Source organism: Tasmannia lanceolata, unplaced genomic scaffold (genome assembly GCF_043159265.1).
Source record: "Tasmannia lanceolata isolate RefF3 unplaced genomic scaffold, GAP_Taslan_0.1 ptg000018l, whole genome shotgun sequence".
NCBI lineage: Eukaryota > Viridiplantae > Streptophyta > Magnoliopsida > Canellales > Winteraceae > Tasmannia > Tasmannia lanceolata.
This window is the reverse complement of record NW_027518695.1, coordinates 44,311,092-44,330,614: the sequence shown is the minus strand read 5'-3', so window position 1 is coordinate 44,330,614 and position 19,523 is coordinate 44,311,092. Positions and strand designations below refer to the sequence as shown.

The window sequence follows — 19,523 nt, the reverse complement described above, 5'->3', positions numbered from 1 at the left end:
GGCCCACATTGTTTTGGTGATCCAAACCATTCATTTGATTGGCCCTCACATAGATAGGGTGTCCACCAAAAATCAGGTCCATAGGATCATCCCAACCCTTCAAACTGTGGAGGCAAAAATGGACAAATTTGTGAAGGTTTTTACACGTTCATTTTTGCCTCCACAAATCGTAGGGTTGGGATGATCCTATGGAGCAGATTTTTGGTGGACACCCTATCTATGTGAGGGCCAATCAAATGAATTCTTTGGATCACCAAAATAATGTGGGCCCATTGTATTTTAAGCCGGCGGTGTAGCTAAGTTAGCTACACCGGCGGTGTAGCTAAGTTAGCTACACCGGCGGTGTAGCTTCACTTTCCTCTATATATATATATATATATATATATATATATATATGAGAAAACGGTTTCTACACATGTGTGTAGATAAATTATCTACACACTAGCTTAAAATACAGTGGATGGCATATTGTTTGGGTGATCCAAACCATTCATTTGATTGGCCCTCACATAGATAGGGTGTCCATAAAAAATCAGCTCCATAGGATCATCCCAACCCTTCGATTTGTGGAGGTAAAATGGACGTGTATAAATCTTCACAAATCTATCCATTTTTTGCCTCCACGGTTCGAAGGGTTAGGATGATCCTATGAGCTAATTTTTTGTGGACACCCTATCTATGTGAGGGCCAATTAGATGAATGGTTTGGATCACGCAAACAATGTGGGCCTCCACTGTATTTTAAACTAGTGTGTAGATAACTTCTCTACACGTGTGTAGAAACCGTTCTCTCATATATATATATGAGGAAAGTGAAGCTACACCGCCGGTGTAGCTAACTTAGCTACACCGCCGGCTTAAAATACAATGGGCCCACATTGTTTTGGTGATCCAAAGAATTCATTTGATTGGCCCTCACATAGATAGGGTGTCCACCAAAAATCAGCTCCATAGGATCATCCCAACCCTACGATTTGTGGAGGCAAAAATGAACGTGTAAAAACCTTCACAAATTTGTCCATTTTTGCCTCCACAGTTTGAAGGGTTGGGATGATCCTATAGAGCTGATTTTTGGTGGACACCCTATCTATGAGAGGGCCAATCAAATGAATGGTTTGGATCACCAAAACAATGTGGGCCCATTGTATTTTAAGCCGGCGGTGTAGCTAAGTTAGCTACACCGGCGGTGTAGCTTCACTTTCCTCTCTCTCTCTCTCTCTCTCTCTCTCTATATATATATATATATATATATATATATATATATATATATATATATATATATATATATATATATAAGGGTTCCTGCGCTCGAGTGCAGGAACAATGGTGGGCCCACATTGTTGGGGGATCGAAAGAATTCATTTGGAAGGCCCTTTCATGGATAGGGTTCCACCAAAATCAGTTCCATTGTATCATCTTAGGGTGTCCATTTTTGGGGTGAAAAAATGGACAGATTAGTGGACAAACAATATCTGTCCATTTTCACCCCTACAAATGGACACCCTATTATGATCCAATGCAGCTGATTTTTGATACACATCCCATCCATGATGGGGCCTTTGAAATGAATGTATATATATATATATATATATATATATATATATATATATATATATATATATATATATATATATATATATGAGGAAAGAGAGTGTACACCCTGGAGTAAATAGGGCGTGTGCTCCCTACTTAAAAATTAGGCGTTTTTTCATTTAAACCGTCGGATCACTATGATCTGGACCGTACATTCATTAAAAGGAGAAAAAACCCAACGAGTGTCTTCTCTCCCTCGTTCCAGAGAATCGAAACCCAAAAAAAACCCAACTTCTTCTCCACCGAGCACGAGGGTTTCTTCTCTAAGGAAATCTACCTACGATTCACAGAGGTTTTTCTTCTCTGCCTCCTTAAAACCCAACGAAATAGGGCGTGTCTTCCCTGCCTCGTTCCAAAGAATCCAAACCCAAAAAAACCCAACTTTTTCTCCACCGAGCACGAGGGTTTCTTCTCTGCCCCAATCTACCTACGATTCGCGCGAGGGTTTCTTCTCCAACGGTTCTCTTTTTCAATCTGCAGCTTTGTTTGAGGTAGGGAGCACAAATATCTTCTTCTTTTTCCATTGTTTGTTTTGTTTTCCTCATTCTACTGGGATTTTTTGCTTCTTCGTAGAACAGTTTATTGAATTTTTAGATTCCCTACTGGTTTTTTTTGACATTTGGGGTTTTTATAATACGAATTATAGTGGAAGATCCTGTGAATATGGGGTTTATTTAATGCAAATACCCAACTCCGGCTCCCTCCCTCTCTATCTGTGTGTGTTTTTTGGTAACAGTGAATGTGGATTGCTTGTGTTACCTTTGATATAATATTTTGACAAGCTGTTTGGTTTGTGATCAATAGTTAATCTCTCATATCTTTTAAATAAAGAATATTTTTTATTTGGTTTAATGCTCTGCTCTTTGTACTGATTGATGAAGGCAACAGACTCAATGCTCTGCTCATGGGATGTTTAATACTCTCTCTCTCTCTCTCTCACTTATGTAGAACAATTTATTGAATTTTTAGATTCCCTACTGGTTTTTGAATTGTTAATTTGCTTAAATTAGTGTCCTAGTTATTCTAGAGATAGAGTTTATCCTAGTTAGATTAGAGAATAGAGATAGAGTTTTTCCTAATCCTAGTTAGATTAGAGAATAGAGACAGAGTTTGATATGTATAACTACAAGTCATGGGAAATGGAATTAGAGAATAGAGATAGAGTTTTTCCTAATCTTGTCGTTTTTTTTTTAAATTTAAATTTTACAGTCATCTTTACCCCTACCTACCTGTACAGTATTAAGGCCCTGTTTGTTTAAGATTATGACAACAGATTGTTAGCTCCAAACTAATGATTGGGCTCAAAATTAGGGTTCAGTGCTGATGGAGAACTGTTTCAAACTACTGTTTGATTAAACAACAGATTGTTAGCTCCAAATTACTGTTTGATTAAACTTTTAATCTCTGATGGTTGATTCTACGCTTGATACTGCTTGCAGATACTGAAGCTTAATGGCCTCGTCTAACCATAGCAATATTGGCTCACATGGGGAAAGCAACTGTATGTGTGGAATAAAAAGGTGTATGAAAATAACTCAGTCAAATAAGAATGGCAACCGAGGCCGGCCCTACTACACTTGTGGATTCAGTGTAAATGTTTCTTCCATACGTGTATTTTTACATTTGAGTAAATTTTCAAATTACTAAAGATTACACAACACAAGAATTTGGGAAGAAGAATTGCGATTATTTCTTATGGTGCGACAATGACGAAGAGGACAAGGAATTTGGTTCGAGGGACAACATGATTGGTATCAACGTCTGCAAAGGTTGGAGGGCGAGGTTGCCGAATTGAAGCTGTTGGTGCAACAGGCACGTCAAGGCGTTAAAGTCATTGAAAGATTGGAGGGAGAGGTTGTTGAGTTGAAGTTGTTGGTGCAACAAGGGCGTGAAGCCGTTAAATTAGTCGAGAATGAAAATGGGTGGATTAAAGCGATGGGAGTTGTTGTTTTTTTCTTAGTTGTTTTTCAATGTATCTCTAAGTAAGTTAGGAAGCATGGAATAGTCTCAATTAAAACTTCAACAGACAACCAGTAATGTTGTTCTTCTGTACTGTTAAAATGCTTTAGCGATAGTTGCACTTGTAATGCTGTCCATTCGTAATTCATTTTGAGTGTTTTTCATAGCAGGTAAATAAGGGGAAAAAAACAATTTGGTTTCATAGCAGGTAAACAGGGAAAAGAAAAACTTTTACTCAATAAAAAGGGATTTGCTAGCGTCCATTGCAGACGGCATTTTGCAGATGGTCTGTTGCATCTGATAGCAGCCATCTCGTGAATGAAGACAAAATCTGCTGAAAGGTGAGCCTCTGTGGCTGCTGTCAGATGCAACAGACCATCCGCAAAATGCCATCTGCGATGGACACTACGAAATCCCCAATTTGATTACAGAGGAATGCAAAACCAGCAGTGCATGCCCCTTGCACTGTATAAAAACTTGTTTTTTTTTCGGCCTGTAATGTGATTGTCTAGGTGCAAAACATGGGTCCAATTGTTCCTAACTTGTCTGCATTGATGTGTAAAAATAAGCTTCTTCTAACCCATTTATACAATCCAGTTTGGAACTGACATGAAAGCTTAAGCGGTTCTGCACCAACCAGTATCAAACTTTTCAATGTAAGCTCTCATATATAGTTTTCACCTCCTTCTTTTGAGCCTCAACCTTTTGCCCTTACGTATTGAGGGATTGAAGTGATAATACGGATTTAAGTAGGATATGAGGAGATTTTCCATGTGCAACCAAAGGAAATGCAGAGCAAACGAGTAGCAAACCATGAGTCCATGAGAACCTCCCCCTAATTAATCGGGTTTATATGAAAGTTGTGAACTGATTATGTGAAAGTTGTGAACTGATTATGTGAACTGTTTCAATCCTTTTTTTTCTCATGGTTGGGCATCATATAATTTCTCTTCTCCTTCAACCTGCAGACTTTGTTGGAAGTGAGCTTCAAAACCATTATTCCTTTCGTCACTACCTATCATGTCAACAAGTTACTCATGAACTAAGAGGATTACGAACGAGGAGAACACAATAAATTTTCCCAACGAGACTAGAATATTATTTTAATTTGAAAAAAAAAAATTCAGCAGAAAACAAATAATACTTATCCAGCCAGAAAAAGTTTTTCATGGATGTTTCTTTTTTCCATTCACTACCGAATTCCGAAAAACGTAAAGATACTGGAAATGCTTTTCTTTCCTGTTTTCCACTATTCTCCAGACAACCAAACAGGCCATGATTTCCAAATCTGGAATACTGGAAAAACACTATACTGAAACAGGCAATGGAACCCTTAGTGAAGACCCTAAATCTCCTTCCATTCTTCGAATTACCTTTAGATGATCCCTGCACAAACAAAGCATTTAATACAAATTAGTGTTTTAGTGGGTTTAAGAGCCCCTACTTTTAATTAGATGGTTGCCAAATGTAATGCATCTGATAAATTCAAGTTAATTCAGACACACCAAGATAAAAAAAAAAAAAACAATACAAAATTCACACAGCTTCTGATTCCATAAAAGATGAACTCACCTCAGCCTAACTTGCAAGATTTAGCTTTTCTAGCATAAAAGATAGATCCAGATTAACATCTCTACGACAAAGGAAGAAAAAACAAATCAGTACAAATGTGCTCTTTGAAAATAGTCCTAATATGTCATAAAGATGCATGTAATATAGCTCATCGATCCTTACCTGACGACCTTCCTCCTCCTCATGTTCTTTCACTCCATCTGCTATGTCTTTTTCGGTTGTACTTGGCTATTCGACCAACCATAAAAGAAATGAATAAACATATTACTACTGTTTAACATGAGAGAAAGAAGATTCAAAACATCTTCAAATAAATACTAAGAACGAATCCAAACCTTGGGCATATTTTTACACGTTGTCGTATAATGACATTTTCCTCCACACTTTTTACACGTCCGTTGTGGTTTTTGGGATTGAGAGTCCTCTATTGGAGACTTAAACCTTGTTGCGGTTTTTGGTCGTCCCTTTGTCTTCACGACATGTGGGTCATGAATAAATATCTGATTACCTTCCACCAAAAAATTAGATTGCACTTGACTCCCACTTGTTTCCACAATAGTTTCGTTGCCTTTGTTTAGTTCTTCACATTCCGCCACCCATAAATCAAGGTCTTCAGTCATCTTCTTGAAAATAGTCCTACTTCTCGGATGCTCATTTAGCACTCTTTGGATCCTTGATGTGATGCACCATTTCTCATATGCAGTAAGTTTGTTACTATCTCCTGTGCTTGTAGATTCGAAATGATTAACTTTATATCTAGCCCCAATCGTCCATCTATTTAACATATACTTATCTGGAATGGCTGCTAAACGCCTCTTCTCCATTATGCAAATGATGTGTTTGCATAAAATCCCATCTGTTTCGAACATAGCACACTCACATGAAACATTTATACCGTCGGATACATCATAGACAACCTCGTACCACTTCCACTCCGGCTCATTACGCAAGCCTACCATGTATTTTGTCACGTATCCATCATCACACACTAAATTTTCCCAACAATCGATGCTTCCCTTAAACTCTACTTGGAACTTGTCGAACATTGCCCTTGTATAACGCTTTGCAGCATCTTCTTCCAATGTGTTCTTTGAAAGACATATAGCATGTGATGCCTTAGACCTGAAATCTTCTTCAGCTTCCTTTCTCCGCCGATCGACAAGAGCCTTGTCATATTGCACCACAAATTCCTGTAAAGTTGTACTCTGATTAACAAATCCATCAAAGAAAGAGTTAATGCTTTCGCTACGAGAACTAGATGTCATGCCAGCTGTGAATATATCTCGAAAATAAGCTGGAACCCAGTGCTCCCGTAACTCCCACATCTTACCTAACCAATGTCTTTCATCAATATTATATTTCTTCGCCAACTTTTCCCATTCCGTCTCACTATCGCTCCTGCTTCTCCTATAATACCAACGATTGTAATCTTTAGTAAACTCACTAGTTTCATCTCGCCTAGCTGGAACATGCTCCACTAGATGCCTATCAATATGCCACTTGCAAAAGCGATGACGAGTATTTGGGAAAACACGCCTAATTGCGTTTCGCATCGCAATATCCATGTCAGTTATAATACATCCTGGAGCTTGGTCGAACATGCATTTTAACCACTCTTCAAACAACCATATAAATGTTTCCTCCGTTTCATCTGCTAGGAGGGCACAACCCAAAAGTGTAGATTGTCTATGGTGGTTGACTCCTGTAAATGGGGCAAATGGCATTCGATACCGATTTATTTTATATGTAACGTCAAATACAATCATGTCACTGAAGATTCGATATGATTCTCTTGCCCTCGAATCCGTCCAAAATAATGACCTCAAGTTCCCATGAACATCTAACTCCATGGAAAAATAAAAATTCGGATCTTCTGCTCTTTTTTGTTGGAACTGTGCTGCTACTGTGACTGCTTCCTGCCCCATATTATTAGCCCTCTCTGCTCTCAATTGTCCTTTCACTTGACTTGGTGTGATAGCACTATCTAAACCATCGTTTGCAGCATTAATTGCCTTTGCAATGCCAGTAGGCCCAAGCCCATCTCTACGAAGTGTGTTCATCAAATTCCTGGTAACATTTTTCTTGTGTAATGTATTGTGTGAATGGTGCAACCGTCTTTTAGGTGGAGATGTAAGATCATGACAATGATCCTCTATAAAGGTCCTCACTTCCCACTTCTCATCTTTTGTCGACTTAATCTCCATCTTCGCCTTACAACCCTCCCTTACAGTACGACGCCGCTTCACTTCCCTATCCGTCGGTATCTTCTCATTAATTTTTCTCCATCCTTCTCTATCACAAACATATCTCCTCCGTATAATATCTCCTGTTGCCATCGACTTATTAGTCTTGCATTTCCTTACTCCAAAGCCGGTCGTCAAGCCGTATAAATTATAAAATGCATATGCCTCTTCACAATTGTCAAAGAGTTGTCCTACAAAAGGTTTGTTAACTGTCATGCTCCCACCCTGATCCTTATTAGGTGTCTCGACGGTACCACTACATCCCTCCTCATTATCAATAGAAACTAAAGCATCCTGAGCTTCTTCCTCATCAACCAACATTACTTTATTCCCAACAGCTTCATAAAACCCATCAACTTGCGACCCCGTATCATCAAACGTAATTAACCTGTTTGTGTCGACCTCCTCAATTGATAGCCCCAACGGATCCATTAATTCTCAACAAGTTGAATACCCTTCAATGAAAGAAAAAAAGATATCACGACCAGATAAAAAGGAGAATATATAACACACATTATAGAAAAAATAGATAGACTGCCCTAAATAGACATTGAGCTATTTGACAGAAATGGAGGGATTTCATGAAAATGGCAAACAGGTTCTGCCTATATTAGTTGAAAAATCAGATATTATCTACCATACAAACAGGTTCTAGCAAACAAACAGGTTCTAGCTATTATCTAGCAAACAAATAGGTTTTATCAAACAAACATGTTCTAGCTATTGTCTAACTAGTTGATCACAAATATTCTTTATTTTTTAGAACATCCCACTATCTACTACTGTACACATCCAAAAAATATTCTTTATTTAAAAGATATGAGAGATTAACTATTGATCACAAACCAAACAGCTTGTCAAAATATTATATCCTGTTAATATGTAGTTATACATATCAAACTCTGTCTCTATTCTCTAATCTAACTAGGATTAGGAAAAACTCTATCTCTATTCTCTAATCTAACTAGGATAAACTCTATCTCTAGAATAACTAGGACACTAATTTAAGCAAATTAACAATTCAAAAACCAGTAGGGAATCTAAAAATTCAATAAATTGTTCTACATAAGTGAGAGAGAGAGAGAGAGAGTATTAAACATCCCATGAGCAGAGCATTGAGTCTGTTGCCTTTATCAATCAGTACAAAGAGCAGAGCATTAAACCAAATAAAAAATATTCTTTATTTAAAAGATATGAGAGATTAACTATTGATCACAAACCAAACAGCTTGTCAAAATATTATATCAAAGGTAACACAAGCAATCCACATTCACTGTTGCCAAAAAACAGACACAGATAGAGAGGGAGGGAGCCGGAGTTGGGTATTTGCATTAAATAAACCCCATATTCATAGGATCTTCCACTATAATTCGTATTATAAAAACCCCAAATGTCAAAAAAAACCAGTAGGGAATCTAAAAATTCAATAAACTGTTCTACGAAGAAGCAAAAAATCCCAGTAGAATGAGGAAAACAAAACAAACAATGGAAAAAGAAGAAGATATTTGTGCTCCCTACCTCAAACAAAGCTGCAGATTGAAAAAGAGAACCGTTGGAGAAGAAACCCTCGCGCGAATCGTAGGTAGATTGGGGCAGAGAAGAAACCCTCGTGCTCGGTGGAGAAAAAGTTGGGTTTTTTTGGGTTTGGATTCTTTGGAACGAGGCAGGGAAGACACGCCCTATTTCGTTGGGTTTTAAGGAGGCAGAGAAGAAAAGCCTCTGTGAATCGTAGGTAGATTTCCTTAGAGAAGAAACCCTCGTGCTCGGTGGAGAAGAAGTTGGGTTTTTTTTGGGTTTCGATTCTCTGGAACGAGGGAGAGAAGACACTCGTTGGGTTTTTCTCCTTTTAATGAATGTACGGTCCAGATCATAGTGATCCGACGGTTTAAATGAAAAAACGCCTAATTTTTAAGTAGGGAGCACACGCCCTATTTACTCCAGGGTGTACACTCTCTTTCCTCTATATATATATATATATAGAGTTAAGTGAAGCTACACATACGTGTAGCTAACTTAGCTACACCGACGGCTTAACATACAGTGGGCCCACATTGTTTGGGTGATCTGAACCATTCATCTGATAGGCCCTCACATTGATAGGATGTGATAAAAAAATCAGCTCCATTAGATGATCCCAACCCTTCAAACTGTGGAGGCAAAAAAGGACAGATTTGTGAAGGTTTTCACACGTCCATTTTTGCCTCCACAAATCGTAGGGTTGGGATGATCCTATGGAGCTGATTTTTTGGGCACTCCCTATCTATGTGAGGGCCCATCAAATGAATGGTTTGCATCACCCAAACAATGTGGGGCCCACTATATTTTAAGCCGTCGGTGTAGCTAAGTTAGCTACACGTATGTGTAGCTACACTTTTCTCATATATATATATATATATATATATATATATATATATAGAGAGAGAGAGAGAGAGAGAGAGAGAGAGAGAATAGTGTTCTTGCGCAGCTGCTCAGATAACTTATCTGAGCAGCTGCTACAAAAACTCATGTGGCCTACATTTTTGGGGTGATCCAAAGCATTCATTTGAAAGGCCCTTCCATGGATAGGGTGTGTACAAAAAATCAGCCCTATAGGATCATCCTAACCCAATCAAAGGTGGAGGGGAAAATGGACAGACACTATTTCTGACCATTTTTTCCCTCCACAAATGGCAGGGTTAGGATGATCCTAAAGGGCTCATGTTTGGTACACAACCTATTCATGGAAGGGCCTTCCAAATGAATTCTTTGGATCACTCTAAAAATGTGGGACCACAAGAGTTTTTGAAGCAGCCTATCTGAGCAGCTGTGCGCAGATAACCTTATCTGTACACGAGTACAGAAATAGGGGGAGGGGCCCATTGGGGGGGGGTGTGATCCTAAGCATTTGGAAGGCCCCATCATGGATGGGGTGCACACCAAAAATCATCTCAATTGGATCACCATAGGGTGTCCATTTGTGGGGCCAAAAATGCATAGGTACTGTTTGTCCACTATCTGCCCATTGTTTGGCCCCACAAATGGACACACTAAGGTGATACAATGGAGCTGATTTTTGGTGGACACCCTATCCATGAAAGGGCCCATCAAATGAATGCATTGGATCCCACGAAAAAATGTGGGCCCCCGGTGTTTCTGTGCTCGAGCGCAGATAACTTATCTGCGCTCGAGTTTAAGATTTGACTTATGTTGAGTTTGGAGGAATCACTTGCCATGTAGAACACAAAGTTGGATTTCTCGTCTCCACTTGATTTGCTATCTGATGTGTAGCTCAGCCCATCCCAATTAGCATTGAAACTCTTATTCTTCTTGTCATCTCTTCATTTTCTTCTATCTTCCTTCTTCTTTAATGATGGACAGTGAGTACGAATGTGTCCTTTACCACATTCGAAACATTGAATAGGATCATCATCATTATCTCTTCTTCTTCTGTCTTTATCTCTCTTTGGTGATGTGCTTCTTCTTGAGCTCCTATTTTTCTGATTGAATTTCCCAAACCACGAGATCCGTTAGGAGAGGAGAGCCATTTTCGAAGTTAGGTTTTCCATACTTAGCTCTTTCTCACTGTCATCTTCTCGCTTTCCACCCTAGCTTTGAAAGCTACATCATTCTTCCTAGATTCTACCTTCTTTCCTTTTCTTTTGCTTTCCCTCTTATTCATCTTCATCTCATGAGTGACGAGGTTACCCATGAGGTCGTTTAGTTCAAGGGTATCCAAGTCTTTTGATTGGTCTACTGGCGTGATCATTGGATCCCATGAGTCAGGAAAGCATCTCAGGAGCCTTTGGACCAGTTCATAAATTGTATAGGTTTTTCCTAAAGCATTCAACTCATTTATAATATTAGTAAACCTTGTGAACATGTTGGAGATAGATTCTCCTTCATGCATCTTAAAGGCTTCAAAATCACTAATAAGCATATTTACTTTAGATTTCTTCACTTGAGTTGTCCCTTCATGGGTTGTCTCAAGTGAGATCCAAATTTCCCTCGCCGTCTTACAAGTTGAGACTCTATTGAATTCTTTAGGAGAAAGAGCACAAAATAGTAGTGTTACTCCCTTGGCATTCAATGTAGCCTTTCTCTTGTCAGCGGGACTCGATTCCTTCATATCCGTTGTGAGTTCAATATACCCATCTTGGACTAACTCCCAAATTTCAAAATCTACGGATTTTAAATAAAAGGTCATTCTAATTTTTCAATACCCGTAGTTTAGTCCATTAAAATACGGAGGTCTATTTGAGGCATGACCCTCAATATACCTTGAGGGAGCTACCAGAGAAGGAAGGGGATTGGATGACGATGGAGGAGGATCGGTTGCCATGGATCTTTCTCTTGTACATTTTAGGATATAAAATCTCTATTAAGAGCCTTTAGCTCTGAATGATACCAAGTGAAATCCTGAAGGGCAACAACCAAGAGGGGGTGAATTAGTATTTTCAAAATTTTCTATTTAAAAAGCTAGGGCAAGTAAGTTTAGCCTAATTAATTCTAACCCTTGTTCAAGTTATATTAAAAATAAAACGAGAAAGATATTACCAACACCACAAGAGAGAGGAGAAAGAGTAGACCACACGATGATTTATAGTGGTTCGGTCACAACTTGACCTACTCAACTACCCAAGTACTTCGCCTTTCCTTGTGATTTTCTCCAATATGGTAAGACTCCTTGATGCTGTCTCACAAAGCGTATACACATTCACCACCTCCACAAGGGGACACACCCTTGTATTACAAATCCACCTCCAAAGATGTTTTTCTTCGTTGTACTCCAGCCTTGAAGCAAGAAACTCCTCTTTGCAATCTCACAGACACATGAAGGAAAGACAAATGAAAAATGAAGAACACTCAAGCCTCTTATAGGCGTATACAACTCTCAAAGCTAACAAGACTCCCAATGATTAAAACTAAAAGCTTAGGGAGAACCTCTTGACAAGAAATAGATGCAAGTTTAAATGCTCAAGAGATTTGAAGAAGAATCCTTTTGATTTTTCAAGAGAAAGTTCTAGGTTTGATATTCAAATGTTCAAAAGGTAGTAGAGAAGGTCTTTGATGGGGTTTAAATAGCCGTAGTTCATTTGGGAGAGAACAAGGGCAAAACTGTAATAAAACTAGGTGGTTGCACCTACCCATTGTACACCCCAACGTCTCTTTTGAGAGTCCGCTGCGGTCGACCGAGCCACCACGGTCGCCCGTGCTTATCGGGTGCCCTTTTTTATTTTCAAAATCTTTATCGCCGCGATCGACCGAGGTAGTCGCGGTCGCCCGCCGATAGCGTACTGTTTAGAAATATTTTGACTTGAAAAATGGTTACGCGGTCGCCCACCATGGGCTTACTATTTCTGAAATTTATTTTGCCTAAAAAACTTTTCGCAGTCGACCGAGGGGTTAGCGGTAGACCTCTGATACACATCTGGATGTTTTCTGAATTTTCAGAAATGCATCCACGGTCGACCGAATTGTCCCGGTCGACCGGCTCGATAAATTTCGAGATGGCCTAGATTTCCAGATTCCGTCCTGCGGTCACCCGGCCTAGCCCGGTCGACCGGCCCTGAGTGAAATTCCATTTTAACTTTAAACTACAGGGGCTTTTGGGCCATGGTCTTTGGGCTTTAAACATGTGTTTTCAAATACATTTTTGCACTTAGAAATATGGTATTAAAGATGATTTGAAAACATTAAAACATGCAAACACAAAATGCCAAGAGGACTCCCATGCATTCTACGAGCTATAACCTTGGGTCTTCTTGATTTTCAATCTTGTTTGGTGCTTGTACGATCTTCTCCTTATCTTGAGATAGTCTTCGAACATGTTCTTGCACTTGTGGTTCCCTTGATTCTTCAATACATCATACGGTTTGAAGGGAGACCATCAAGACTTGACTTTCTCCAAGACTAGCCCTTATTTTCTTGCTCCAAGTGTTGACATGAATGAACCCTGTCTTAATCACAACACTAGAGCAACCATTAGCAAACTACCATTAATTTGGGTTTGTTGATCATCAAAACAAGAGAGGGATGTACCTTTGGGCTTACATTCTCCCCCTTTTGATGATGACAAACCTAAATTGATTATGGGGTTGGAGGCTCCCCCTTAATAAAACATTTATGTACATTGCGCCTCGCCCTCAATATATGCTTATCATATATATGACGATTAAAAGATTTATGACACAATTTAGAATAAATGACACTGAGTCCACGATAATCATAGGTAGAGCTATCATGGTGACTAGGGAAATCATATGCATGGAACACAAAAGTGTGAGAGCACATATGCATACATAAGCAATTTATCATTCTTACATACATAAGTAATTTACCATTCTTCTCCTTCTTTCATCACATAAAAAAGAATGGGGAAGGATAAAACAAGTGAAAATCCCCATTTTATGTTTTTTTTTTTTTGTGTTTTATAAAAGCTCGTTTCTCCCCCCTTTTTTGTAGAATACATGCCTAGATACATATAATATTTAGATAACAAATAGACATGATCATGGTCTTGATGAGGCATGGAGCCTAATGAATAGATGTCTTAATTAGAATGTGAGTGTCACTCTCCATCTTACGGGTAAGAGAACTAAGAGTACAAATTGAGTAGCTTTTAAGGTTAAGTTGACATCATGACCATGCTCTCCATAATATACAATCATTCAAATATATAGAGTATATGTATATGCATGCCAGTTCAAAATTCTTTTACCTGTTGAAGTGACCACATATTCAAACCACTCCTAAGATCATAAAATCTCTCTTTGCTTAGGGATTTGGTGAATATGTCAGCAAGTTGAGCATCAGCGTGAATGTACTCAATTGATATGTCACCTTTCTGTGAATGATCTCTAAGAAAATGATGTTTGATCTCTATATGCTTTGTCCTAGAGTGTTGAATAGGGTTCTTGGTTAGATTGATAGCACTAGTGTATCACAATGGATTGGAACACATTTAAAGTTGAGACAATAGTCTTCCAAGGTGTTCTTCATCCGAAGGACTTATACAGAACAAGCTCCTGCAGCAATATATTGGCCTCTGTAGTGGATAAGGCGACCGAATTTTGCTTCTTACTAAACCAAGAAACAAGGGATCTACCTAGGAACTGACAAGTGTCGCTTATACTTTTTCGATCAACTCTACATCCGGCAAAGTCAGCATCCGAATACCCTACTAGGTTTAAATTAATGGAACTTTCATACCATAAACCTAGGCTAGGAGTCCCCTTGAGATATTTGAATATTCTCTTGACACCTTGCAAATGGAATTCCTTAGGGTCTGACTAAAATCTAGCACATAGACAAACACTGAACATAATGTCCATTCGGCTAGCAGTCAAATATAGTAGACTCCCTATCATACCCCTATATTTCTTTTGATCAATAGATGGGCCAAGATCATCTTTGCTTAGTTTGGTGGATGTACTCGTACGAGTAGGCTTTGTTGGAGAGCTACCCATCCCAAACTTTTTAAGCAATTCTCTTGTATATTTTTCTTGATTAATGAATATGCCATTTCTTAATTGATGAATTTGAAGACCTAGAAAATATTTGAGTTCTCCCATCATGCTCATTTCAAATTCATCTTGCATACATTGAGCAAACTCTTTACACATACTCTCATTTGTTGATCCAAAGATGGTATCATCAACATATATTTCCACAATGAGTATGTCACTTTCTTGACGTTTGATGAAAAGGGTTTTATCCACCTTACCCATATCAAACTCTTGTCTAATAGAAATAAACTAAGCCTATCATACCAAGCTCTAAGAGCTTGCTTTAAACAATACAAGGCTTTGTCCAATTTATAGACATGGTTAGGAAGTTTGAAATCTTCAAATCCGGGAGGTTGTTCAACATAAACTTCCTCCATTATGTATCAATTTAAGAATGCACTCTGGACATCCATTTGAGATAGCTTGAATCATTTATGACAGGCAAATGCAAAAGCATCCTAATGGCCTCTAACCAGGCTACGGGTGCAGAGGTTTCATCATAGTCGATTCCTTCTTCTTGATTGTAACCTTGGGCTACCAATCGAGCTTTGTTCCTTTGAATCAACCCTTGTTTATCCAGCTTATTTCTATAGACCTATCTAGTGCCGATCACAGGATGGTCTCTAGGTCTAGGAAGTAATTTTCAAACTTTATTTCTTTCGAATTGATTTAGCTCCTCTTGCATGGCAATAATTCAAAAATAATCTTTCTCTGCCTCATCTATACTCTTAGGTTATATATGTGACAAGAATGCATCAAACTCACACACATTTCTATACTGAGACTTTGTTTTGACTCCTTGAGAGGTATCACCGATAATTTGGGTACTTGGGTGACCGGATAGAATCCTTTTCCCTTTCCCTTGATCATCAACCTCTTTAGGAGGACTTTCTAGGTCTAGTGTCTCTAAGGTTTCGCTAATATTATCAACAGGCACTTCATTTTTAATTTCGTTTGGGTTTGTGTTTCGGGGGGTAACCTCATAATCTTCATCATCATGTGATCTTTTCATTTCTTCACTAAGTTCATCAAATTTCACATGAATGACTTCTTCAACACAGAGTGTTCTTCTATTTAATACTCTATATGATTTACTTCTAGTAGAGTATCCAAGGAAAATACCTTCATCGAATTTGGCATCAAATTTATGAAGGTTATCTTTTATATTCAAGATAGACTTACATCCAAACACCTTAAAATATTTAGTATTAGGCTTTCTATCATTCCAAAGGTCATAAGGTGTTTTGTGAGTGTGAGGCCTAATCATGACTCTATTAATGACATAGCAAGCCGTGTTAACGGCTTCCGCCCAAAAAATTCTAGGCACTTTTTTGTCATGAAGCATAGACCTAGTCATTTTCTGAAGGACCCTATTTTTCCTCTCCACTACACCATTCTAGCCATTTCTTGAAGAACCCTATTTTTTCTCTCCACTACACCATTCTGTTGTGGGGTTCTAGGTGTTGAAAAATTATGATCAACTCTATGTTCTTTGCAATATGAACTAAAGTGAATGTTTTTAAATTCGGTTCCATGATCACTCCTAATTTTTAAAATCTTGCAACCTTTTTCAACTTGTAATCTATTACATAGAGTATAAAAATTTTCAACCGTTTCATCTTTGGATGCAAGAAAATAAACCCACGTAAATCGAGAGAAATCATCAACAATCACAAACACATATCTTCTACCATTAAGACTACATGTTTTCATAGGACCAAACAAATCTATATGCAATAATTGTACTGGTCTAGAAGTAGATATGATATGCTTGGGTTTAAATGAATCCTTGTGTTGTTTACCAAGTTGACAACCTCTACATACAATATCATTCTCATATTTCAACTTGGGTAAACCTTTCACAATTTCTTTTGAGGCAAGCCTTGACATTAGATCCATATTCGCATGTCCTAGCCTTTTGTGCCAAATCCATGAATTGTCTTCCGCAGAGGAAAGACATTTCACGTCTTGGTCATTTAGCTCTTCTAGGACCAGTGAATATAGGCTTCCGTCTCTAGCCGCTGCAAATTTAATTTTACTTTCATTTTCTTTCTTAACTATGCACTTGTTATTTTTAAACAAAACTTCACAATTAACATTGCATAGTTGGCTAATACTTAACAAATTTTGATGGAAGCCTTCAACAAGAAAAACATTTTTTATACTAAGATCTTTGAATTTAATAGTACCTTCCCCAATGATTTTCCCTTTGCCATTGTCTCCAAAGGTGACATTTCCTTGATTTCCCATGACAATGCTTGAGAATTTCGTGGGGTCTTCGGTCATGTGCCTTGAGCATCCACTGTCCAGATACCATCTATCCGTTGTGGCTCTTGAACTCAAGCACAACTCAAGCACCCCTACAAGAAGGATTTAGGTCTTGCCCTTAGGTACCCAAGCCATGTTGGGTCCTCCATTGTTAGTATAGACCTATCCTTTCTTACTCAAACAAAGTTAGATGATTTTCTCAATCTACATTGATAATTATAATGTCCTAATTTTGTACAATAATAACATGTAGGAGAGAAAGTATTGAACTTCTTGTAAGGAGTTTTGGACTTAACAAACTTGGTTTTACGAACAACCTTCTTTTAGGAATCTTGGTAACCAAGACCTTGCTTCCCAATAGAAACCTTGCTTGCCAAAATCTCAAGTTTATCATTTTCATATTTGAGTTTCTTGTTCTCATCACATATCTTTTCAATATCAATATATAATTTTTCATTTTCTTCTTTCAAATGATCAAACTTACACTTCAAGTTTTCATATTTTTCTTTAAGCAAGGTGTTTTCCATGAAGAGTTTATCATTTAGAGAAGATTTTTCATCAAACTCATTTTTCACATTTCCAAAGTCCTTGGTTATATTTTCAAGTGACTTCTTTAATATTTGGTTATTGGAAACATCAAGAAGTAGTGCATTGTTGACTTTTTGACAGGTATCAATTAATTCATTCATGGTGGTTGTTCATTTTCATTATCACTTTCACTACCACTACTATTATCACTCTCACTACTTTGAACAAAGGAGTTTAAGATTTGACTTACATTGAGTTTGGAGGAATCACTTACCATGTAGCACACAAAGTTGGATTTCTCGTCTCCACTTGATTTGCTATCTGATGTGTCGCTCAGCCCATCCCAATTAGCACTAAAACTCTTCTTCTTCTTGTCATCTCTTCATTTTCCTCTATCTTCCTTCTTCTTTAATGATGGACAGTGAGTACGAATGTATCATTCTTTACCACATTCGAAACATCGAGTAGGATCATCATCATTATTTCTTCTTCTTCTGTCTTTATCTCTCTTTGGGGATGTGCTTCTTCTTGAGCTCTTATTTTTCTAATTGAACTTCCCAAACCTCGAGATCCGTTTGGAGAGGAGAGCCATTTTCGAAGTTAGGTTTTTCATACTTAGCTCTCTTTCACTATCATCTTCTTTGCTTTCCACCCTGGCTTTGAAAGCTACATCCTTCTTCTTAGATTCTTCCTTCTTTCATTTTCTTTTCCTTTCTCTCTTATTCATCTTCATCTCATGAGTGATGAAGTTACCCATGAGGTCATTTAGTTCAAGGGTATCCAAGTCTTTTGATTGCTCTACTGCCGTGATCATTGGATCCCATGAGTCAGGAAAGCATCTCAGGAGCCTTTGGACCAGTTCATAATTTGTATAGGTTTTTCCTAAAGCATTCAACTCATTTACAATATTAGTAAACCTTGTGAACATGTTGGAGATAGATTCTCCTTCATGCATCTCAAAGGCTTCAAAATCACTAATAAGCATATTTACTTTAGATTTCTTCACTTGAGTTGTCCATTCATGGGTTGTCTCAAGTGAAATCCAAATTTCTCTCGTCGTCTTACAAGTTGAGACTCTATTAAATTCTTCAGGAGAAAGAGCACAAAATAGTAGGGTTACTCCCTTGGCATCCAATGTAGCCTTTCTCTTGTCGGCGGGACTCCATTCTTTCATATCCATTGTGGGTTCAATATACCCATCTTGGACTAACTCCCAAATTTCAAAATTTAAGGATTTTAAATAAAAGGTCATTATAATTTTCCAATATCCGTAGTTTATTCCATTAAAATACGGAGGTCTATTTGAGGCATGACCCTCAATATACCCCGAGGGAGCTACTGGAGGAGGAAGGGGATTCGATGAGGATGGAGGAGGATCAGTTGCCATGGATCTTTCTCTAGTAGATTTTAGGATATAAAATCTCTATTAAGAGCCTTTAGCTCTGATACCAAGTGAAATCCCGAAGGGCAACAACCAAGAGGGGGGTGAATTGGTATTTTAAAAATTTTCTATTTGAAAAGCTAAGGCAAGTAAGTTTAGCCTAATTAATTCTAACCCTTTTTCAAGTTATATTAAAACTAAAACGAGAAAGAGATTACCAACACCACAAGAGAGAGGAGAAAGAGTAAGGAGATCACACGATGATTTATAGTGGTTTGGTCGCAACTTGACCTAATCAACTACCCAAGTACTTCACCTTTCCGTAGAATTTTCTCCAATATGGTAGGAGTCATTGGCCCCGTCTCACAAAGTGTATACACATTCACCACCTCCATAAGGAGACACACCCTTATATTACAAATCCACCTCCAAAGATGTTATTCTTCGTTGCACTCCGGCGTTGAAGCAAGAAACTCCTCTCTGCAATCTCACATAC

At 38.2% G+C, this 19,523-nt stretch overlaps 2 protein-coding genes across 2 annotated transcripts; both read right to left on the bottom strand.

Moving 5' to 3' along the window:
- Positions 1–2,989: 2,989 nt before the first annotated feature.
- Positions 2,990–7,798, bottom strand: LOC143850348 (protein FAR1-RELATED SEQUENCE 5-like). The gene is made up of 5 exons (XM_077359606.1): positions 5,459–7,798; positions 5,286–5,351; positions 4,748–4,937; positions 4,514–4,566; positions 2,990–3,091 (listed from the first exon to the last, which is right to left on the bottom strand). Exons 1-5 carry the CDS (start codon positions 7,796–7,798, stop codon positions 2,990–2,992), a joined length of 2,751 nt encoding a protein of 916 aa, XP_077215721.1.
- Positions 7,799–11,613: 3,815 nt separating this feature from the next.
- On the bottom strand, positions 11,614–19,033 carry LOC143850347 (uncharacterized). The gene is made up of 8 exons (XM_077359605.1): positions 18,400–19,033; positions 17,465–17,776; positions 17,040–17,210; positions 16,492–16,934; positions 15,620–16,042; positions 14,360–14,634; positions 14,064–14,277; positions 11,614–11,694 (listed from the first exon to the last, which is right to left on the bottom strand). Exons 1-8 carry the CDS (start codon positions 19,031–19,033, stop codon positions 11,614–11,616), a joined length of 2,553 nt encoding a protein of 850 aa, XP_077215720.1.
- Between the last annotated feature and the right edge of the window lie 490 nt (positions 19,034–19,523).